The sequence below is a fragment of the Sinohyriopsis cumingii genome, chromosome 1 (genome assembly GCF_028554795.1).
Source record: "Sinohyriopsis cumingii isolate HCF-2022 chromosome 1, ASM2855479v2, whole genome shotgun sequence".
Taxonomy (NCBI): domain Eukaryota; kingdom Metazoa; phylum Mollusca; class Bivalvia; order Unionida; family Unionidae; genus Sinohyriopsis; species Sinohyriopsis cumingii.
This window is the reverse complement of record NC_142961.1, coordinates 57184789-57210083: the sequence shown is the minus strand read 5'-3', so window position 1 is coordinate 57210083 and position 25295 is coordinate 57184789. Positions and strand designations below refer to the sequence as shown.

Here is a 25295-nt window from a genome sequence, read left to right as displayed (position 1 = left end):
CAACAGATTAGCAGTACAGATAATGGCATTCCGTATTTCACAAGCAATGTATTGAACTAGTCCAAGTGATTGTGTTTATTTACATATTTAGGGCAATCAAGGCACACACATTTTTTTTTCATTGAGGAGTCTTCGACTCTTTCTTGAGTGTCCAAGTCATAAATTTAGGACTGATTTCTTAACCATTTATGACATCACACTACAAAGAACAATATTTATACATATAAATTTATTACAATTTTTTTTTACCTCTACAACAATACTGAAAATGAAAACTTCAACAATAAAATTTTCAACCATTAGTTTAAGTTCTAAGAATGAATAGTGGGAATGATGTGTAGCTTTCTCTACAAGTAAAATAGATTTTTCTTTCCCATCAAAGAAGCCTGCATGAGTAATCATCTGGCATTACACTGTATCTATATAAAATAAATGAATTACAGTTGCTAATTGAAGCAAAGAAGGAATGAAAAAATATACCAAGCATTCAATATAGATGTTTGTTTCACAAAATAAATATCCCTACTTTTTATGAAAACTGTATTTTGTTTTATTCTCATCCAGCCATAACACTCAAATATATCCACATTCACATGCAAAAAGCAGTGACATAATGCAGAATGTTTTTGCAGGTAAACATGTATGTGATGTGTTGAAAATGTTTTGAATAATGTGTTTAAAAATATTGCAGAATAATATTTTAATGATATTTCAGAGATTTGTTATCTCTAATACAAAGTCATTTATACAGAAAAGCAAACAGCTATTTATTGACAATTATTCCAAATGCAGTGATAAAACAAATATTCAGCCATTAAACAGTCCCCTAATCTCACCCCACCCAGTTCTCACTGTCAGTGTCCAGCTGGGATGTCATCCAATCCTGAAATTTTCAGGGGTCTCAGCAACTTGGGCCCTCACTTACAGCACAGTCATTAATTGTGGACCGTGTTGTAGGCAAGTTGTTGGTGTAGAGGTGTATGTAAAAAGTAATCAGTTCACTATATGAAATGCCAAGTTGTCAAGTTCATATTTTTTAAATCTTGAGTCCTTATTTTTAAAACATTTTCTCCACATTGTTGGCTTTTTCTTGTCATATAAATCCTGTTTGATAGATTATAATTTGAGAAGAAAATAGTGGTGTACATTTTTATTTTGAAATCGTAAAAATCAATATGATCTCATGACTTGTGACCAAGGCTTTCTTGCAAAATTATGCCCTTACAGTAAGAAGTGCCATTAACTGACCCCTTCAATAATAAATATTTTCTCGCTGGAACATCGATAATGTTGCAGATTCATTAAATCCCTTGTATTTCAGTTGAATGTTTTAGGATTGACAGGTTCCTTAGATACACTCTCTTAGGTTTGACATACTCAATTAGATGCACTTTGGATTGACAGGCAGTAAAAATTGGTGGCTCATTCTAAATATTGCTTGCATGTGTTGTAAATAATTTGTTGTGAAAAGTTAGATACTTGAATCTCGTGAGTTTTTGCATGATGTTCAGTGTCTAAAGCATAACATAAAGGTTGCCTTTTTATAGCCTTGTTTTCATACATGCAAGTCCTAGAAAGTTAGAAACAGCTCATGACTTAACACAACACTGAAGTAACTGGGCAAGATGATAGTGTAGGCATGCAGTATCACTGAGGTGTGACTTTAATTGAAGTTTGTGCAGTTGTTTAAAAATTGCAAAGGAAAAAAGGTTTAATTTTGAAATACAATGAGGTGGTTTATATGTTATGAATTGAATACACATTTACACATTGTTGTTTTTTTCAGGAGTAAAGCATGATGGTACTATGTGTGACACTTGTCGTCAGCAACCCATATTTGGTGTCAGATGGAAGTGTGGAGAGTGTACCAACTATGACCTATGCTCGGTTTGCTATCATGGAGATAAACATAATTTGCGGCATAGATTTTACCGGATTACTACACCTGGTACTGAAAGGTAATAGTAATCAATTATGCAAAACATTTCAATTTCAGTTATCCAGAAAAATGACTTGTCCTGACTACTTTTTGACTTGTCCAATGTATTATATTCATGATTTTTTTGATTATCCAGTCTTTAATGACAGTATTAGTAGACATGTACTGCATTATAATCTAACATTTATGTCCATCGTTAGAATGACTAAGCTGCTCATTTTATTTCTGACGGCAGCATAGTTTTATTTTATTGCTACTCTGCCTAAATTGCTTGGAGGATTGCCATGTGACTTAACCACACATTCATCGCAGGGTCTAGCTGGTCATGAATAAAAATGGTGCCCGTCTGATACCCAATATGGCCACAATGGTAGCCATCTTTAAATCTTCCTCCCAAACTGATAGTCATAGTGACATGGAGTTTTCATTGAATGACTACTTGTGATGTCCTGTTGGTTTTCAGTGAAAATGGCATTCAGTATAGCCACATCACTTTTGATAATCTTGGTATGCATACTCATCCTGAATGGATAGATATATCAGCATAGGGTTTTCTCCAGAAGACTCATGATGTCTAGTTGGTCCTAAATGAAAATAGTGCTGGTCTGACATGCAATATAACCATCATGGCGATCATCTTTAAAACCTTTTTATAGCTACTCTGGTACCAAATTTAGTATGTTGGAGTTTGTCAAGAATATCATTTACATTTTGAATACTAACTGTCATAGTTAACAAGAATAAAAGGACATATAAAAAATGGTCATCTTTTGGATTACTAGAAATACTTTTCAGTCAGCTGATCATCAGTTTCTTCAAGTAACTATTATATAGTTTTTTTGTCATATTATATACTGTCATAAATTACACATTTTTAAAATTATGTGATATTATAATTTAGCTACTGTTCATATCTGTTCAAAACTTTGAACTCTTAGGAAACTAAACAATTGCACTGTCACAAGAATGGTTCTGAATATGTTAGAAAAGGTTACATAAATATTTCTAATATCGAGTCTCACAGTACTTGGAACCAGCCTAATAATTACTGATCTAGTGTATTGCCTACAGTTTAGAAGAAATCGTACCCAGACACACTGACACACTTTAGCTATCATCATTTATCTTACATCTTTATTTTCGTGAAACAGTATCTTATTCCAGTTTAGATAACAAAGCTGTTTTTGCTCTGAGCACGTGCTGTTTGCCATTCTTTGGAAAGTCACATTTCAGTGAATAATAAGGATACCATTATAAGGGAAGGTGATGATAAATAAGAGGATAGTGCTGGTACAAAAATGGCAGTCCATAAATGTTGTGAATGATATTGGGACTTTTAATTTTTGATAAGTTTTCTCTTGTCTGATGCTCAATTCTTGCCATCAGGCACTTGACTGACAGAAAAATTAACTAGGCCTATATGTTAGGCTATCCAGTTTGTACAGCCCTGCATTATGCTTTGTATTCATCATATAGCATTTCCATTAGTATTATTAAATTACTGCTTGCCACAACACCTAATTAGAGCACTATGGTTGAAACCAGTCATTATTTCTACTTTAACTTTTATTTAATTGTTTTCTAGAGTTGCTATTGAACCAAGACGAAAGAGCAAAAAGATAACAGTGCGAGGGATATTTCCTGGTGCTCGTGTTGTTCGAGGAGTAGACTGGCAGTGGGAGGACCAAGATGGAGGAAATGGACGCAGAGGGAAAGTCACAGAAATTCAAGTAATTTCCACGTGTATTATTTTGTTTAACAATTTTAATAAATTACAGACCTGCCTACCAATAGGAATTTGTCATAATCTTATCGAAATAACCCTTAAAATATGGACTTGCGGAATAAATGCACAAATTTTAGAAATAAGATTGTTTTGGTAAAAATCCGATATTGGCTTGTCCATATTTGATTCAGATCTTTGTTTCATATTAGATTTAGTTGAGTTAGTCAGGGAACCAGACTAACTTCATTGGAGTGCCTCAGACACATTAAATCATGCCAATTCTTTGATGCAAAACATCTGCATGATGAAGCTGTTGCTTACTTTTTTTTTCTAAAATGGCATCCAACAAGAGATATTTCATTACAAAAAAATCGACAATAAACCTCTTAAAAAGTTTTAATAGAACAGAAGAATAAATAGGATAATTCAGATTCAAAGGGAAAAAGTCAGAAAGGCTAGAAATTACATTTCATGGACATCATATGTTGATATGAGTATGTCACATGGCAGTAAAGATCATTGCCATTGCCACAGCCCACATATTTTTTTTAAGGATTATGTCAAGTTGAGAAATATCAAGAAGCCATTGAACTTTGTAGGGTTTGGAATTGCAGTTTGTGAAACTGTACTGGAGGTAATTACGATTCAGGTAAACTTTACATACCTTTTTAGTTGAATACAATGTTGACTGTTGCTGCATCAGTCTTGACTCACACTTCTGGACTGCATGTTTTCCAGCTTGACAATAGCAGTACATGATATTTTGCTGGACCTTACAGAAAACTGGTCATACATATGAACAGAATCAACTGCCATACCAAAAAGGTCTTGTTAAGTTTGGCAACTTTGAATTTAGACCTGGGTTTTCTTAAAATTCTAGTGCTTAGAGTCCCATTGAGAATCTTAGCATCATCTATGATACATGCATTGTGGGATACACATTTGCCATAGTGTAAATTTATTCATTGCATATTGTTGACATCACAAACTGGATTTAGTGGTCATTGTGGATGTCCACATTGTGGCATGTAGTTGATGATGGAAGTTTTATTGCCTCCATTGTTAAGTCAGAACAATATAATTATGTAATAATGGACATTCACAACATTGCCTGAAAGCAGAGCTACAGTAAACAGTGCAGAATGCAGTTTGAAGCTTTTAATATTTAGAGACACCCCCCAAAAAATACGTGACATACATATATTGCAAGAAATGAAAAGTAGATTTCTGAGCAAAGAATCCATCAGGCAATTATATTTCTGATCAGATTTTAATCAGACTTGTTTAATAGTCCAACAGTATCTAAATAAGATCTATGTATATTTATAAGGTAATCTTGTATCTGATTCCCTGAGCTTGTTCTGACTCGTTACATTGAATTCCAGTGTAATTTTGCTTCCCATGAAATTTTTATAATCATTGTTGTCAAATGGTTCTATAATAAATGAGACCAGTGCATATTACAAAAATATATTGCATCAGATTGGCTGAGCTTGCTATGCCTCAAGACCATAAGAATGGATTTCTCATCAAATTTCTGTACAGCTTCACACAGAGGTCTCGCTAGGATTTTAAAACATGGAGTCCAGGACTCCCATTTTGGTAAAAATAGGAGTCCAACCATCAAAAGTTGCAGTCCCTTCTTTCCTACAGAATCAACACAGACGTGAGAGCATCTATTTTTAGATGGAGAGGTTTTCGTAATGTAATCACTCACTTTAATATAGCTTCATTACAACAGTCCACTGACAGGACAGCAAATTTATGGTTTATTTATTTGTCTACGTCCTTGTAGTAATTTTAGGCAATAGTTAAATAGTATCTGATTTGCTTTTTGCCCCATATTTTCACAAATACATGTCAATTCGGAAAACAGCTTAGACCTTAAAGCATATCTCGCACATTCCACAACACAGCATTGTCCCAAACGTTTCTGACCTACATAATTTGCATTTTAAAGTTAAATCTTTAACAAAATAATATCTTGGCTTTGCTTTCAATGATTTGTATATTTTTCTGAAAATATTTGCCCGATGATTTACGAAAACAGACAATCTAATAAACTGGTACATCCCAGACTTAGCAAAGTCCGCCATTATTTCCCATTAGGCCTACTGGTTCACTTACAGTTTCAAACTACTTTTATGACGAAATAGTGATATGAGGCAGTTAATATATATCCAGATCACCGATCACCGATTCTGATCTTAAAACACATGTTTGTATGTTTTATCATCAAAGAATATCATGCAGGAAATTGATAGTTTCTACCTTACTCAGAAAAGGGTTAATGGTCAATCAGCTATCAAAACATATGCTTGTGAATGGGCAAGAGTTTGTCAACGTAATTGATATCAAAACTTGGCCTAGCTACTGGTGTCTTGATGAATACATTTTGCTACAACACTAGAACTAACCGGGCTAAGGCGAGGACATTTAAAATAAAGTATGGTCAGTCAATGTACCTATTAAATAGCTCTTGTTCGTCCATCAGAGTGATACTTAATTTTGTCAGTCCAAGTAAGCACTTATTCCAAACACTAAGCTATGCATCACACACTTTCTTACACCTAGCAGCTTTAGCACTCTTCTGAATCACGTTACAATCTTCATAAGTTTGCCATTTAACCCCAAAATACTTAATATCCAAATTTACGAATGGCATTTTGTCCAAGTCTCAACATGTTTTGATTCTGAGGTCACGTGCACTACTTATTCCGATACATTTGGAAATGAACACAATAATGAAAGCAATAGTTGCTTATTTGATGTACTTTTATAAATGACCGCATGTACATCTCTGGGTCTTTCTGACTCTGAATTCAATCACTGTAAATATAAGTTCATTTTCCCTCCCGGCCACCAGTCAAAGCCAATGAACTTGTCGCCCAGCTATTGCATCATGTTTTTTAATGTACTCTTATAATGGCAACATGTATGTACATCAAGGGGTCTTTCAGTCACTGAATTCTGTCATTGTAAATATCAGCACAGCTAACTGATCCACACATTTTCCCACAAAGCAGGTGGCTGAAGCAGGACTAGCAAGTCTTTGAATTTTGCTACACACCTATTACATGCGTACGGAGGACTCCTGCCTCAGTGATTTTCTGGGTCCCAGATAAAAAATTATCTTCCAGATAAGCGTAATTATGCGTTTATGAGATCTCTGTTCACAGATGAGTTTATATCATGTCTTTAGTTATTAGCAAGACTTCATATTAATTATGCCATTATCATCAGATTGTTTTTTTAAATAATTTTATCAGGGTATAGTAAATAGACAGGTGAACATATCAGGCCCACTTGAGCCTCTTGTTGATGGAACACTGTATATCTGGTTTATGTTATGGTTATCTTCAAGGATGTAACTTTCGAAAATCTTTGTGCTCCTATGACTTTTGTAAGAGTTATTACCTTTTTGACAGGTGGCTACAATATACGATAAAATTTTGTGAATCTAACTGATCTTTCCTGTGCTAAGTATTATCTTATGATGGTTTCCGTCAGCCTGTCTAGTGTCCATATATGTCTGTTACCAGTTTCATTTCTGCACAATAACACAAATTGTTAACTCCCTACAGTTGCCAAACTTGATGATTGGCTTGCATTTAGGGGTTAGAGTGAATCCTATTGATTTGGTAGTCAAATATCAAGGTCTCTGTGACTGAAAAAGAAAAATGGATTCCACAGAGCAACATTTGGATTGCTGCACATGGCAAAAGGTAGAAGTATATTGAATTTTGAGTAAAATGGCCACAGGTCAAGGTCATTGAATGAATATAAATGGTTTCTGCACAGAAATTGCAGTAATCTTCTGATCATATACCTTTATTAAAGTTAGTGGATGACTTATTGTTGGGTAAGGAGGCCTGTTGATTTTTGGGATCAAAAAGGTCATGGTTAAAGTCACTGTAAGAAGAAAAATTGTTTTTGAACAATAGCATAATTTAAAAAAAGAAGAATAATGGTTTCAGAAAAATAAGATTAATTCTACATCACAGACCTGAACCAAACTTTGGGAGCGACTTGCACTTTTAGGAAAAGGAAGAAGCCTATTGATTTTGGAATCAAAGGTCATGGTATCTCTGACTGAGTGAAGAAGAATAATGGTTTCTGTATCCCAGCTGGGTTTTCACTTTGTAATTTGAAAAAGCAGAGGCCTTGCTCTTAAAGATATGTAAGAGCTGTTTTGATTTTGAGGTTAAAGGTCAGGGTCTTTGTAGCTGCAAGGAAAACTGATTTTGCAAAAAAATATTTGGTCTGGATTAAGTTTCTTGGACAAACTTTGTGGATGGCTTGATCTTAGGGTTATAAAGATACTTATAGATTAGGTCAGAAGTAAGTCTAATAAGAAAATAATGTTTTTTCACATTAATTTTAGTTAAAGACTGCCTGTCTTGAGACATTTGGTCAGTAATGTCAACCATGTCCTAACTGTGCCTACATAAATGACCGTTAAACATGGATAAGGCATATGATATGCCATTTATTCATGGTGCTATTGCTTTTACTTTAAATTCATTGCCATCAGATTGACCAAGTTGTCTGAAGTGCTTGATCACTCACACATCCTGTGTGAGGAAGCTTGCCAATAACTTCCCATGGGTTGGCAGTTCTTCGTGTTGTTTTCTCAGGTTCTTCAAGCACCAAACTAACTGGCCACAATGTATGTAGTCTTGGTGCTGAAAAATGGTGTTAAACACCACTAGAGTAAATTATTGCCATCATGGAGTAGGGGTGGGATGTGGGTGGGGCAGGGGTACATTTATCTGAGCAAATTGCTTGCCATTTCTCAGATTGTTTAAAAAAGCTCACCTGAAAGTTAAACATTTTAGAGATTAGGGCCAACATATGAGATGTTTTTAATGCATATATTGAATTTAAATGTATGTAGTCTTGGTGCTGAAAAATGGTGTTAAACACCACTAGAGTAAATTATTGCCATCATGGAGTAGGGGTGGGATGTGGCAGGGGTACATTTATCTGAGCAAATTGCTTGCCATTTCTCAGATTGTTTAAAAAAGCTCACCTGAAAGTTAAACATTTTAGAGATTAGGGCCAACATATGAGATGTTTTTAATGCACATATTGAATTTAAATGCCACATTTTTATTTTGCTCTAATGGTCATAGACCAGAAGAGCTTATGGGCTGAGTTTGTTGTCTGTCATCTATCAATACATTAGCATAAGTTTGTTATTGTTTCTCCACCTAAACTACTTGGAGGACTGCCTTGAAACTTTACACATATATTCACCCCATGTTCTAGTTCAGAGTGGTTCAACTACAATCCTATCGGTAATTTTTGTGGCCCGTGCACATACAAATGGTCATTTCCATTATTATATTATAATTACTATAATATATATTATGTTTGTGTTGAAGATGTTGGACCACCCTGGTCTGTCTTGGTCCTAAATATGGTGCTTCTTGGATACAGCCACCATAGTGACCAATTTGGCCATCTTAGTGACCACCTTTAAATATTGTCATTACTCCTCCTGAATGGATATTCATATCAGTATGATATTTTTACTAAAAGATTTTGTATGATATTTAAGTGGTTCTAAATGGAAATGGTACCAGTCTTATATCTAGGTCGTGGGTTTGATCCCCAGCCGAGTCATACCAAAGACTTATAAAAATGGTACTAACAGCTGTCTCGCTTGGCACTCAGCATTAAGAGGTTAGTGTTAGGACTGGTCGGCCTGTGACTGGGTGGGACATCATGCTACATATCTGCAGCATGATGCCCCAATGCTAGACATCACTATAAACTGCCACACTGCAGACATCTTAGCGATATGACTGAAAAATTGTTAAAGCTACGTTAAAAATCCAGATCACACACACACTCTTACATCTAATATGGAGGCCCTGAGTGGCTGAGTGGTCTGAAATGCTTTCCGTTATGGATGACTGCCATCTCATCTCTGTCTGCATGGGTTCGAGTCTCGGATTCGGCCAATGTGGGTATGTGAGAAAGCTTGCCAGTAGCTTCTCAAGGGTTGGTGGTTCTTTCCGGGGATTTCCCAGGTTCTTCCTCCACCATTTATACTTGCTGCCATGTCTAGCCTTTCATGTGCTGAAAAATGGCATGAAACCTTACAACAACAACAACAACAACAACAACATCTATTATGGCTATCATGGCAGCCATTTTATAAATTTTTATCACAACTCTACTTGAACAGAAAGTCATATTTATGGGGGGGGGTTACCAGAAGTCTTGTTATCATGTCTAGTTTATTTTAAATGAGGATGGATGATTATTATGATGGATTTTCACCATGTCTGAATGAAAATGGTGTGTCATACATCCAATATAGCTTCCACAACAACTGTCTTAAAAATCTTGTCACAACTCCCCTTGAATGAGTGATCATTATTACATAAGGTATTAACCAAAAGACTTGTAATAATGTCTACTTTGTCCTAAATGAAAATGGTGCAATGTGTTACCACAGCAGCTGATTTGAAAAATCACTAAAAAATATCAGAGATGGTTTCAACACTTGAAAGTTTTAAGGAATAAATGGTCTTATCTTAAATTCCTGGAAATTCATTTTGTCCAGTAGAGCATTAGTCCCTTTGTTGGAGTCTTTGTTTGTTGTTTGTGCTTTAGTTATTGGTATATCCTTCATTCCAAGTATTGATGCAAGGTTATTAATGGAAAATGAAAATAGTTACTCATCTTAACATGGTTATGAAGGTGTAACCTCACTGGTAGGGTACAATATGTGTCTGGTTTTAAACCTCCAAGGCTTAAATCTACTCCCGAAAGGCAAATAAATATTTTTCTTACAAGATTTGTATGTTCTTTTTTGTAGGATTGGAGTGCAGCTAGTCCAAGAAGTGCTGCGTATGTGCTGTGGGATAATGTATCCAAGAATCTGTACAGAGTTGGATTTGAGGGCATGGTAAGTGTTCATAAGCAGATTTCATAGTCAGATAGCTGAACCACTGGGTCCCTGCTAAATTTAGAACAGACTTCTCCAGTAGTCTAAGTGAGTGAAAATATGCCATTTAATTTTCCTGAAAAGTCATTGAGGTCAGCATCAGTATGTATCATCTTTGTTCTCTAGTTCTTGAAGACACTGGTAAATTATTAATACTTGGTCCCCTCATAATGTTTTCTCAGCTGTTTAAGTACTACACAGCTAGTATTCCACCCCACTAATATAATGTATATTCTCTTCCTTGGTTCTAAAGTACATGGGAGGGAGCATTCCATGGACTTCATCCCCTCTGGCCTTGTTCAGCAATACGAGGGAGGGTAATTACACCCTTCATGATTGTTGAGAAGGGATTTTTGATTCCATTTTTCATGGAGAATAGATCTAGGGGTCAGTCTAGTTGCTTTTCATGAGCAGTTACTGGACAACAAAAACGTAATTTTAACCTCTTCTTCATCAGAGATGGAGACCAAGTAGTCCTGTCTTACCTTACAAATGAGGCCAGGATGATGATGCCCTTTTAATTCTAGTTGACTTCAAGGAGTTTTCAGAGGAACTGGTTGTGGCAGGGTCCTCTTTTATACATTAGGGACCCCTATTTCATCCCACCCTATGAAGCAGGTGATGGACGATATGGAAGTCTGGACTTTTGGTCAGCTTTACTGTCATTCGTAGAGCTGTGTCCAAAGCTTTTGGGAACCAGGGGCATTAGTATTCTGTCCAGTTTAGAGACATTCTTCAATCCATTCTTCTTTGGATCTTCTGTTGTTCGCACACTTGGCGATGGTTTGGGAGCTTACTAAGAAGTTTTCTTTGGACCAAAAGTCAGCAGGACAGCAGAAGGGTGTCTTCTATGCTTCCACTACTGGTTGCCACTTTTTTCACCAGTCCAAACTGATTCATTATTGGGAAGAGATGTACCCCTTTCTTTGAAAGTGTGCAATGGAGAGGGTGGAAGGTGGCCAGTCTTGAAAAAAGTGGAAAATTTGACTTGTTATCAATCTTTCTGCTTCAGCAGATTTCTTTGGGAAGAAGATTTCAGAGTAGAGATTTGCATCTTAGTCAGAAACAACATAAGCCCCAAATGACTGGGTGTTCCCTCGAGATCTTCAGGATGTGTAGCTTTACATATTCATCTTCCTGACCCAAAAGATACACACCGCTCCCTCGATAACTCGCGCCCGGATAACTCGCGATCCCTCTTATAACGCCGTGTCCGTCTTGGCTCCTGATTTTTTCCAGAGAAAATGTATTTAAAATATCTTTAAAATATGCTGAACATGAAAAAATTTCGATAAGAATTGATAAATTAAACCTTGATACATTGCTCGTTTTATCATCAAAAATGGTGATTAATGCCCGTAAAAATATAATCCATATTTTGAAATTTGCAAGTTCTAAAGAAGAATTAATTTCAGAGATTTCGAAAACGCTTAATTACGCGTATTTGGAAGCCAATTTTTGATCTGTGGCGCAGAAAATCACTGAGGCGGGAGTCCTCTGTACGCATGTAATAGGTGCGCGGGAAAATTCAAAGATTTGCTGGTCCTGTTTCAGCCACCTGCTTGTGGGAAAACGTGTTGATCAGTTAACTGTGCTGATATTTACAATGACAGAATTCAGTGACTGAAAGACTCTTTGATGTACTGTTGCCATTTTATAAGAGTACATTAAAAAAAAAAAAGAACATGATGCAGTAGCTAGGCGGCTAGTTCAAAGGCTTTGACTAGCGGCCGAGTGAAAAAATGTACTGATATTTAGTGATTGACTTCAGAGGCAGAAAGACCCAGTTTTAAAATCCTAGCGAGACCTCTGTTTAAAGATATCATATATTATGTAACTTTTTATGATAAATAGTTGTCAGTATACTGTAAATAAACAGTCTGGTGAAATAGCGATCAATGAAAACTTCTGGTAAATGCTAACAGGTGGCAACAGAGAATGAAATATACACCAATTAAACGTCTTCCTGTGTGAAAGTCACGTTCTAATCCCTTAATTCCGTTTCAGTGTAAACATTATAATCACAACATATTCTGTTCATTGAAAACATGAAAAGAGTCAATCGACCGTCACTTCGAAACCCGTGAGTACTTCTGTGAGAACCTAATTACATGTACATGTCGGCTTTGTTTTAATCAACAACTTGGGGAAGTGTTTGTTGCATTAAAAAAAAAATCAATTACAAGAGACCTCGGGTGCTGGATTAAGGGTCTTGGAGCTGCCTTTGACGTAAAGCAAAACAGTAACAGAGACAACGACGATGATAGTGACTTCGAATGTTTCAGTGAAACTTATGTCATTAATGCCGAGGCTGTTTGGGAGAAATTCGTACAGACTCATGGTCCTGAGATGGGCGTTTCTCATGATGATATGGAGGAGTGGATTTATGCTGACAATGATTGCCCCACAGCCGAATACATGTCAGATGAAACTATAATTATTTCTATAGCGAACAAATTTGCAGCAGAAGACGATTCTAACTGGAGTAACACAAGTGTTGAAAGTGATGCAGACGCAGATGTTGTACCCCCACCCCTCTGCACAGGAAGCAATCAGATATTTTGATATTGTCATAAGGTGGCTGGAGACCCAAAATGTTGACTACGTAAAGCTCATGCAGTTGAGAAATCTGAGGGATTTTGCTCGGTGGCAGAGAAACCAAGGACTAACACACACATAAAAAAATAACTGATTTTTTCAAAAAGTGAATTGATATTTGTCAAGCGTGGCACAAATGGCAAGTATTAACTTGTTCTAATTTACGTTGTTTTAAATTTGTAGACCAATTAAATACGTCTGTACTGATTAACCCTTGTTTTTTTGTTTTCCATTTTACTTCTATCACATTAAAAAATATCTATCTTTCGTTTGATCGACACTGTTTCTCGAAAAGAGTCGATCTTTTGTATATAAAAAAACGTCTAATTTGGATCAAACAATAAAACTAGAATGTATCCAATTCAGCATAAAAATTAGTGACGTAGTACACAATGTGTGAAGTGGTACACATGTTAAGCAAACGGAAACCACGTGGAATAATGTTTTCGATGATCGCCTCAATATACTGTAATTTATCCTGAAATTAATGTTGTCCTATGAGGAAATAATAAAGTACACCGTTATGAAGAGATATTTATTAACATTTAATCTCAGAACGATTATAAAGTGAGTATTCAACAGTATAATCTGCCTACCCCCCCCCCCCTTATTTCTCTGTTATGTCGTCAATCACTTTATTGGTTTTGGGCTTATTTTATTGGTCCCTCGATAACTCGCGCCTCACTTATAGTGCGGTCGATGTTTCTGGACCCCGATGTGCGCGAGTTATCAAGGGAGTGGTGTACCTCTGATTTTGTCAGGAGCCAGGAGGTATTTCATTTTCAGGCTCTCCTGTTGTCTTCAGTTTCAAATTGGAGTCTTGACTCTCACTCTAGAACCTTACTCCTTTCTGTACAGAGATGCACTAGATTTTGTATGAATTGGTGAACTGGAACCAGAAAGACTAATTTTGCCGATACTGTGGTCTTAGGAAGAATTTACCATTATATCAAAAACCTCCCTACATGTGCATTATTTTTATCCCTACAAGAATGTGTCAAACTCACATATTTTTTGCTTACATAGTGTTTTTTGCATTATAATTGCCTTGGACAGTATGTCAGTTTTAGAATTGCTCAGGCAACATGGCAGTACACTAAAACCTTTGGCAGATTGAAGTTGCACAGTCCCACAACACTACATTTAAGTCTTGTTACAAAATATTTTCTTAAAGAAAAAGACAAATAATAGTTGTGTTTGTTTTATTAGAACCTGTAAGTTTATTTTTTTGAATCCGTTACTGGATATTTTGAAGAACAGTCCGCATATGAGGCATGAGCACTATTGTTAGTTGTTGTTTACAGTGTGTGCTTTAAAATAAAATGAGGCTGACCCTACATACAGATACAGCAATACATCTATAGTTTTTGGCTGAGGCATGTAGTCTGTTTATTAACTTGTGTTATAGCAAAGGACATTTAATATTTTCAACAGTTGTCAGAATAGATGCAGCTTTGCCACTGACTTCTAATAGAATCTCTAGCATGCATCACCGTACTGTTTGGCTGGCTCTTTTAGCATTTTTTAATAGTACTGGTGATATCATATTAATAAATGATCAGACTGAAGTTGCATTAAAACATACATTAACACACAAATTTCACTTGTGAAAGCTTCTTTAATTAGTATTTATTTCTTGCAGTGTTACCAGCAGTAGGTATTTCTCAAAATTTTATTGATTGATATTTTATATGTTGTGTTATTTATTGAGGAAATATATTTGTAAAAGACGGTCTTGCAAAATGTATGATCTGTTATTAAAATTTGTGAATTTCATGAGAGTTCCAAATCAAAGCATGATAACCACATTGTCAACAATAAAATGAGTGATACATCAAACCTAAATTTTAAGTAAATAGGAAAATAGGAGCATATTTTTTGCTTTTTCTGTAAGACAAAATATTGGATCCACCTGCTTCAGGGTTGTTGTTGTTGTTGAGTTTAATTATAGTGGCGTGCACACAATTGTGCATGTGCCATTTTTTTCTGACTGCACCGCAGCCTGCTAGTTGTTCCTGGGGAAGGGGATGGTGCCACTTCCCCCAGGCTTTTATGGATTCAAGGAACCCTGATAGTTTGGCCTCAATCTGTGGGTCCATAAAGGTCCCTTACAGTTGAATGGTTGGCTGTCATTAGTGGGAAGGAGAGCTCGGGAACAGTTCTGCTTGCTTTACATCGCTGGTTTCTTGTTGCATTTGCCTGGTGTTTCTTGTGATTTTTTTTTCTTTTCTTCAAAATGTTTTAAAAGGGGGGGGGGATGTTCTATGCTGCTTATAGAGGTTCTTACTAGAAATCATGTATGAAGAGAGATGCTTCAGGGACTGATTAAGCAAGGTAGCAGTGTACAATTTAGTGTGCCACAAATATTTTAAATTGAACTACATCCAGTAATCCTTTACCAAGTTAGAACTCTGTGTAATATTAAAAAAATCCAAAGTTATATGAGTCTTGTACTTTTTTTTACAGGCAGACCTGAAGGTGGTGAATGATGCCAAGGGAGGAACTGTCTACAGAGATCATCTTTCACTGTTAGGTAATCCAGATAGGTTTAACATGCTTATTGGGAATACATATCTTGTCACGTCACCATTTTCTTCCATGTTGAAGCTAGAATGTAGTGTGTGTTTTTGCATAATTGATTTGATAAAAAAAAAATGTTCCTGGCCAGTTATAAAAATCTTTCTATACCAGGTGGTGGATATAAACTGTAAGCGACCCACTCCCAGTACTTGCATATGTCAACACTTCATTTAATTTTAGAAAGTACAGTTACTTATAGGTAAAGAATCTACATTATTAAGACGCTTATCAGAACAAAATACAATAATTGTCTGCCAATATGGATGATAACACATTTCTAGTTTTGTTTTATTAATAAATAACAAAAATCATTTTTGTATCAAATTGTTTTTAGGTGAACAGGGGTCAGGATCTCGAGCTGGCCTAGGAGGACTTGCTATTGGAGACCAAGTGAATGTAGATTTGGATTTTGAGATTGTGCAGTCTTTACAGCATGGCCATGGAGGATGGGCAGATGGCATGTTTGAGGTAGAGAAAAAAACTGCCCACTTTACACTACCCAATTTTTTCTCATGGCTTTAATTCTTACCATATTCTCTAGTACTTTTTTTATTCATTCAGTGCAGTTACTTTAAAAAAGTTGTCATCCCTACTGTATATTCAGAAAAGTTTCATAAAAATAATTCCAGTTTATGAAATTCCCTTTTTTTTTCCCCAATTCATTTAGAAAAGGTAGATATACAGAATTTGCATGTTGGTTAGATTGCTTGTTAAGTGTTATATCCCTTCATCATCTTGCAGGAGTTATCAGAACAGTTATTATATGCCATCATAAGGCAGAATATATTATATTATGATGTTGCACATCTGTCTGAGTTATCTACAACAACCATCTTCGTAGATGGATTATACCTTGAGTAAGGAAGAACCCTCTTGATCTGAGCTTTTACATAGCCAGTATTCAAGTTCACTTTGACTGAAAGAAAAAAATGGTTTCTGCATAATCATGTTAGGTCTACATTACAGACCAGGACCCAGCTGTGTTGGTGGCTTGCATTTGTGGTGGAGAAAACACCTATTGATTATGGGATTAAAAGATACAAGTCACTATGACTGAAAGGGAAAAAAAATGTAAAAAATTGTATGTCAGATCTAATTTAATCAAATTTGGTAAATGGGCCAATGTCATCAGGGTGTTAGATGATTTTTATTATCAGTGTGACCTGTGCATATTTATGAGGTGATCTTTCATCTGATTGGCTGTTTTTTTATCACTCATTATTTTTGCTAAGATTTTGGTCGTACTTAGTAAATAGGCCCATATCAAGATCTCTGTTAGGTATAATTGTGAGTGAAATTCATGCATTTTAATGACCTTAGCTTGCATTTGATGGGCTGAGCTTGTCAACACAGTATACAGTATATTTGTGATCAAACTTGTTGAATAGTCTTACATTAACAAGATGGCGAAAGAGTATGCTTATGAGCAAATGATTGAGCTTGTTACCCATGAGGAGACTGAATTTGAATAAGCATTTGCTTCATCTTGGTAAATAATCTTATGTTACCATTGTTATGGACCGGTTCTATTGTAAGTGAGATCTACACATTTTAATGAGATGCATGGATTGGCTGGGCTTGTTACTATTCTTGATTTAGAGTCTATATTTTTAATCTGATTGCTCATCTTGTTAGCTGTCTTGATCTAGAGACTATATTTCAAATCAGATTGACCAGGCTTGTTACCTCTCTAGATCTGATTGGTTGGGCTTGTTACTTTCCTGGATTTAGAGTCCATCTTTCTATTGTGATTGGCTGGGCTTGTTACCTCTCAAGCTCTAGAGACTATATTTCTAATCCGATTGGCTGGGCTTGTTACCTCTCTAGATCTAAAGACTGTATTTCTAATCTGATTGACTGGGCTTGTTACCTGTTTAGATCTAGAGACCATATTTCTAATCTGATTGGCTGGGCTTGTTGCCTGTCTAGATCTAGAGACTGTATTTCAAATCTGATTGGCTGGGCTTGTTTCCTCTCTATGTTTTGGTATTTTGCAAGCAAATTGTGTCATTTTCTGGGAGATTTTATCATGATTTTTCTAACAGATAAGGACTGTTTCAAGTCATAATAGTGTACTATATAATGTAGTGTATAATTATATATTGACCAATATAATTTTTTTAAAATCTCTGTAATTGAACTTAAACCATATTTTTTAGGGCACTGAGTAAAAATTGATGTAATTGTGTTTTGATTAGTTTTATATAGATGTTTCCGTTTGTGATGTGATATTCAAGTGGCAGTTTTATTCAGTGATGGTTGGATAAGTAAAGCAGGTTTGTACCCTTTTATTGATCCTGTTCATTTTAATTGTAATTTTTATCACTGACTTTTGAAAAATATTTAATTGTGCCATATTTCAGTGTCTGGGTCAGACTGGGACAGTTGTTGGTATTGATGAAGATCATGATATTGTTGTGTCATATCCAAGTGGTAACAGGCAAGTACTATTACAAAGCATTCAGCAATCATTCAGCTAAATATTTATTTAGTTTTTATTATCACTTAAATAAAAAAAATGAACTGAAATATTGATTTTTTGTCTATGATGATGATGGGTTGGTTTTTTATGCAGTTTATCTTTTTCTATGCTTGGTTAATTGTGATAACTTGAAAGTGGACAAGTTGCAGTTGAATTCTTTAAATGTAAAACTTAGCAGTTTTGTACACAAAGATGAATTTTATTTATTTTATAAAAAAAAATATTTTAGGGACTGCTGATATACAGAGGTTAAAATATTTTAGCTATTGGTGAATTGCTCTCCAGGAATTATATATATATATATATATATATATATATATATATATATATATATATATATATATATATATATATATATAATACATACATACATACCATTTATATATATATATATATAATACATGCATACATACCGTTTATCTAGGGAAAAAGTTGAGAAGAACTTGTGATGCAATCAGATTATGTCAGTTAATTGGCACACCAGTCACTTCCATTAGAACCAAATATATTATATAATTGTGTATAATAATTTGAATTGTTGACCGAGATTAGAAAAAGAATACCTCCCTCCAATCTTTCTTCTGTGAGCTTGATTGATTACTTTGTTTTCCTGTTTGACAGTCTAGCGCATGTTGTAACCATATCCATATAGAAGTCCCACAGTGACAGTGATTACCATATACACTCACTTATGAGTTAGGTTCAATTACAAACAATTTAAGCCTGTATTTGCGACTGCATAATTCACTGGCAGATCACAGTCTGTGTTGTTTCTATCACTTCCTTTATGAAGAAGGCATTTCATCCACTCTACAAAAGTTTTGTCTGCATAATTAAATCACATACAGTTAGCAGCATCCGAATAAATCTTTAGCAAACGTTAACATGTCATCACATAAATGGAGATGTATTACTTTAGAAAAGAGTCAGTTATTCTACTCTGCGACATTGTTGGGTTGGGACGGGGGACTTGCCAAACAATTTTATATAGAAAAGACTTAACCAAAACAATATTATGCTGAAAAGGCTCAAATAAACAACATTGTAACCCATAAGGAGGTTATTCAGCAGCAGCGGGAAAATGGAGCAAATGGAAAGAGAATTACGTAATTACCAAGATTTAAATGACATGTTTGAATGGTTTTGCAATGTGCATGACAGCAATACCCACTCGCATATCACACTTATGTCAAGAATAAGAACTATTAATGTCTATTCAGTTGAAATAAGTCTATTCTTAAGACAAGAAGAACCTTTTATTAATTAATATTACTTTAAAAGAAAGATATTAAATGCTTTGAAGTATGTAGTGTTCTTACTACGTACGTTACATATACTTCTCACAATTTTTTTAGTCCCCCTCTGGAAAGGCCACCCATCTTATATGGCCACTTTCCCAGGACAGAATGTGTGGCCGTATAAGAGGTGGACCACTGTACATAGATTCCCCATTGATAACCATCTGGGAGATTGGTGTTGTTTTTGAGCCTCTCTGTTGAGGTTTCTGGGAAGGCATTGCAACCCTTTCTGGTGTAGTAATATGTAAGGAAAAAACATGGGGATTGCTTTGGAAGTATCTCGTTTTCAGTTTATTTACCAGTCTAAATATTGCAATTCCCTGGGAATGAAGAAATATTTTATTTGGATAATTGCTGGGTTGTTTTACCATATATGCTGAGAATGGAATCCACCAGAGGATTCTTACAAAATAATGCAACTGTTCCATCAGTTTTGTTATTCCCACTCAGGGTCTAAACATATTTTCTTGATCTCTGATTCCCAAACTTTAAAATCTAACGTTTGGTAGCTCCAGTTCTATGGCAGTTGGTCCCATTATTTTATTGGAGTTACACCAGGCATGGAATACAGTTCATATTACTTGGTTATACTGGTAAACATACAGTCACACCTGTCCTTACAGTCACCTTTGCAGAGTGGTCACCTTGTCACAATGGCCATTCTGATTCCCCCCCTCCAAAAGCAAATTTCTTATATAAATGTCATGTGTAATGTTCACCTACTTTCTGCAGTCAGTAGCCAGTTGTTTCCCAGCCATACAATGGTTTTCCCCTGCCTTAATTGGTCCCTGGATCTTATCGACAGTGATTGCTCAGTCTGTGCAAACAAAACTTTTGCTTAGATAAAGGAATATTATGTAAATTGATGTGGAAATATTTTTTATCTCACTTGTAATTGCTGTTTCTAAGTACATCATCAGTGTAACTCAGAGGTACCAATATGTCTGATATGAAAGCAAGGCTGTTTTTATCATTAGGGTAGAGAATTGAAGGAATCTACATGCTGGATGCTGGGTAAAATAGTTGTGTTATCACAGCAAAAATGGAAGTTGCCTTTTGTGCCAGTGTATAATTTGATATCTTCATAAATTTGCTTGTGGAAATAAAGCTAACCATGATGAGAAAAGCTTATTTTTGAGAAGAGATGTGAGGTACAGTGTCATCGCGATTTGTACGATCTCATATTTGCGCAAATTAGAAATAACATGAGATGGGGAAAAACGTGAAAAAGATCGCTACTGTTGAGATAACTCTCATTCATATAGATTGTCCCACCGTTGCAGGCAAACATTACCCACAATGCCCAGCTCTTAAGCCCCCACCATTCTGTTTATTGTGGCCTCAGTGCTGTGTTCGTACGTACATGTACAAATTGTTTCTTACAAATTTGGAACATTATTAGTGATGGCATCTAAAAGACAAGCAAGTGATAGTCCAAAGAAACCAAGGAAGGCTATTTCTTTAGAGGTTAAACTTGATGTAGTGAATAAGCATGAAGCTGGTCAGAATACCTCCATGATAAAGCATAATTTGAACCTAAGTGAAAGTACATGTAAAACAACACATATATGCGACAGTGCTGAAAAAATAAAATCAAGTATGAAAGATGGAACCTCTCTTTCGAACCAGAAAAGTTGCTCTACCCGCCCCAACATAATGGACAGGATGGAAAGCATGTTAGCAACGTAGCTTGATGAACACTGTTCAATGCAGCTTTCGTTTTTTAATAACACATGCATATGTTCTGATTAAAATTCATAATTTCATGTTTTTATTTTATGTTTCCTGTTTCATATGTTTTTTATGAAAACTTTTATTAGTTTTTTATTTTAATCTACTTTGCAGAAGCATCTCCTAATTTTAACATACTGAATTTTTACGGAGAAAATGATCTCGATTTAAGCGAATCTCAAATTTTGTGTATGCATCAAAAACGTAACCCTCATGTACCCCTCATGTAAATCGCAATCACACTATATGTCTCTTTTCATTAGGGTTGGGGTCATTCAGTATATAAAACTTGTCTATAAAAGTCAGGTAAAGTTTTGGCTCATTGGTCACAAAGAATAGTCATGTACGGCTTCTTTTGACAACCTATTCATAACAGGCCTGTCACATAAGCTGACTGTCGTTTGATTTCATTGAGTTGAGCAACTAGATAATCCAGACATTGTTTTTGAAGCATGAAAACTGTTTCCAGAGCCTAATTTGGCTAACCAAAGAGTCAGTCCTTTGTTTCATGGTCACATGTAAGCAGTCCATCAGAAGTGAAATTGTGTTTTGTCATGGTGCACAGAACAAATTGAGATCAGTGATTATTTCAAGTCATTGATGATTTAATTTATAGAACAAATCATGCAAAAATATCTTGTCAAAATAAATCTCTTTTGTTAATAGCTTTTGGGGGACTTTGCCCCCATAGATACCCCCACCAAGTCTTTGCTCTGGACCCACAAGGTGGCCTAGGTGGCCCCCTTGAGTCATGGATCAGTTTTCAGTATTGTGGTTTTTCCCAGCATTTACCCATGTAAATAGACCATTTAGTATGAATTGGCTGATTCTATCAGGACAACAAGTTAACTTGGGTGGTGAGTCTGCTTGGGATGTGTCAGGAGTGACACCACCTGAGAAAATCCCAAGCTAGAAAGCTGAGGTCTGAGGACTTCATTTCCCACTCACTGTCAGATATAATTTATGATGGTCAAGATATCAGGTAGTGTAAGAATGCCTTTTTCAGACTGCATCTCCTACCATTATTGAAAGGTCACTGCAGCCTTTATCTCCAGTAGATATGTGTGTAATTAGCACTCCAGAAGTGGCTAAATTATGCTGTCTTGGAAGGAAGGCATGAGATGGGAACTTTTGAAATTCAGAAATTGTTTTGTTTATGCATTTTCAAAAAATAATGACTAGATATAAGGGTTAATCAAATGATACAAGACGAGTAGGTTTCAAAATGGAGTAGCATCCCATGCTGTTGTGGCAAGCTAATTAGTTGTGTGTTTTCTCTACTTTTGTAGCAACTTATAAGCAAAGTAATTTGTGGAGAAAGTTCATTTTCCATTTGAAAGTCTTTGAAAATGAATTGAGGCTTTTGAAACTATGTACATTCTAAAAGAGTTTGAAGGCGTACTGTCTCTTCCATTATGGTTGCATTAAAGAAAGTACATGTAAGATTCATTTTTCAGTCTGATTAAACTCATTAGGTATGAGATGTGTACAAGTGGTACGTTCCAGAAAAAATGACATTATTGTAGGCAGGTTTTATCAAGGACTTTTCTGCCAAGAGGCATGCCAGAGAAAATTGCTTAGTAAGTGATATTTTTGTTGAAGTTTGCACCAATATGTGGGATTGGCATTTATTAAAGCATGATCAGGTTTATGTCAGATACTGTAAATTAAACTAACATTATAAATTGTCATTTAAAAATAAATTTAAATTCATGTACAATTTACTTGACCTTTGTTCTTTAGGTGGACATTCAACCCAGCAGTTTTAACAAAGGTGAGCACACCAAACAGTATGAATTCAGCTAGCAGTGAATCTAATGTAAATCTCGCGAGTACAAGTACTGCCTCAGCAACAGCAGCACCTCAGTTTGGTGTAGGGGACCTCGTCCAAGTCTGCAGTGATGTGGAGAGAATTAAAGTCCTTCAGCGTGGCCATGGAGAGTGGGCTGAAGCTATGCTGCCGGTAAAGAGTCAATAGATATTTTAAATCATTGTTTGTTCTTTTGTTCGCTTGTTTATTTTAGATAGCTCTCTAAGGATTTTGAAATTTTATGTCTAGGGTCACATTCCTGAAAAAAGTGGGAGTCTTGTATGGAAAAAATTATAGACATTGTTTTGAAAAAAGGTGTTGGAAAAAGGGATTTTTCCAGCTTGTATCTATGTTCTTGGTAGAGGTGATGACAAATATCGTTTGTTTGTCACTTTATTTAGAATAAGTTTTCATGTAGATTCTTGATTGATACAACAAATTATAAATTTGTTGGTACTGAGAATTTACTATTTATCATGGGGTACTAATTCATATGGATTTTATGGTTTCTTCAAGCCTCAAATTTAAAGACCCAACAAACATTGAGCCTTCCTGTGTATACAACAGGACCCCTTCCACTGTCCATTTAGAAATAGTTTTACCCTTTCCTTAATCTGGGCCTTGAGTGGCAGAGTGGTCTAAAGCGCTCACTGTTACGGATCATTGCCATCTCACCTCTGTCTGTGTGGGTTCGAGTCCCGGGGTTCAGCCTATGTGGTTATCTCAGATTGCTTGCCAGTAGCTTCTTGTCGGTCAGTAGTTCTTTCGGGGATCTTTATCGGGTTCTTCCTCCACCATTTATACTGGCCGCCATGTAGAGCCCATCTTGTGCTGAAAATGGTGTTAAACCTTACAACAACAACAACTTTCCTCAATCCGTATGGAAACAAGTGGAACCTTTCTCCATTCCATGTAGAAGCATTAGGAGTTCTTTCCCAATCAGTTTGTTGCAAAAGTAAGGATCCTTTCCTCTGTCCATATGGAAAATAATAGGACTCCTTTTCTCCAGTCTGTGTGGAAATTGTAGGACTGTTTCTCCATCAAATACATTAGGATAACTTTCTCTGCTGCCTTCTGAATCCAGTCCTCCCATATAGATGAAAAATGTCTTTATGACTTTGTATTATATAGATAAAAGAAAGCTTCTCATACAGGTTAACTTTCATTGTTACCTGCAAGGTGGTTACCATTGTACCTGGATGAACCTGTTTTTACCTTCACTGTCATGCTGTAAAGCTGTCCTCCTTAGAATCCATTTATTTTATACTTACATTTCATAATATATCTTTTAGTTTTAGTTTTTTAGTATGTCAAAATGTTTTTTTATATATAGTGCATATGACAATTTTGTGAATTTCAGTGAACTTATTCATCTATTTTGCAATTATACCACTTGTTTTTGTCATGTATAATTTTGATTGTTAACATTTAATTGACCTATCGCCACTTGTCCATCATTCTGCTCAATTAACCAATCAGATAGCACTATTACAGACACCTCCAGGCCCTGTTTACATCCGCCATTTTCCTCCGACAAGCTGCTTCTGTCGACATCGACCCGGCTGTTGTATATATTTACAAATTTTGCACTGGTTTGTCAATTTTTCGATTCACAATGGTGAAGAGGTGTCATTGTGGGCTTTGCAATTCTGATAATTGTGATCCAGATGGTCAGAATGGAGGAGTTAAGTTTATTCCCTTCCCGAAACCAAGACATATCTTAGAGACGTGCAATCGAAGGATAAGGGCGTGTGGTCGGCCACACGATCAGCTGAATTTGGAAACAGTAGATGGCAATTACCACATGTTTGTTTGCATAAAGGTATGTAAAAAGCATGTCCTTTTGTTAATATAATATAATTTAATATAAGAAAATAAAACCTTTGAATAAAAACAGAAATTTGATCGTGTGTGGAGGAAGCACTGCACCTATAAAAAAATATAATTGATCATGTGTGGAATATAGCAAGCATTATATCATGCATCATTTTAAAGTTTGAACATTAACATTTTAATATTGGTTTGTCCCATAAATAATGAATACATCATTGTCTCGATCTTTTAGACACTTAAGCAACTCTGTATTTTTAGTCATCTAACTGTAGGCAGGAGTATACTAGATACTATTGAAGTAAATTTCCTTTAAGATAAATATGTTTACTGATTTACT

The 25295-nt window shown here is 35.6% G+C and overlaps 1 protein-coding gene across 1 annotated transcript in view; it reads left to right on the top strand.

Annotated features, from left to right (window-relative positions):
* Positions 1-25295, top strand: part of LOC149806917 (E3 ubiquitin-protein ligase MIB1-like) — a 201240-nt gene that overhangs the window by 5399 nt on the left and 170546 nt on the right. Inside the window, exons 2-8 of the mRNA XM_089959672.1 lie at positions 1787-1958; positions 3525-3669; positions 10498-10587; positions 15691-15757; positions 16139-16272; positions 18168-18244; positions 23059-23278. Coding sequence (XP_089815798.1) covers positions 1787-1958; positions 3525-3669; positions 10498-10587; positions 15691-15757; positions 16139-16272; positions 18168-18244; positions 23059-23278 — 905 coding nt within the window. The remainder of the gene's footprint in view (positions 1-1786; positions 1959-3524; positions 3670-10497; positions 10588-15690; positions 15758-16138; positions 16273-18167; positions 18245-23058; positions 23279-25295) is intronic.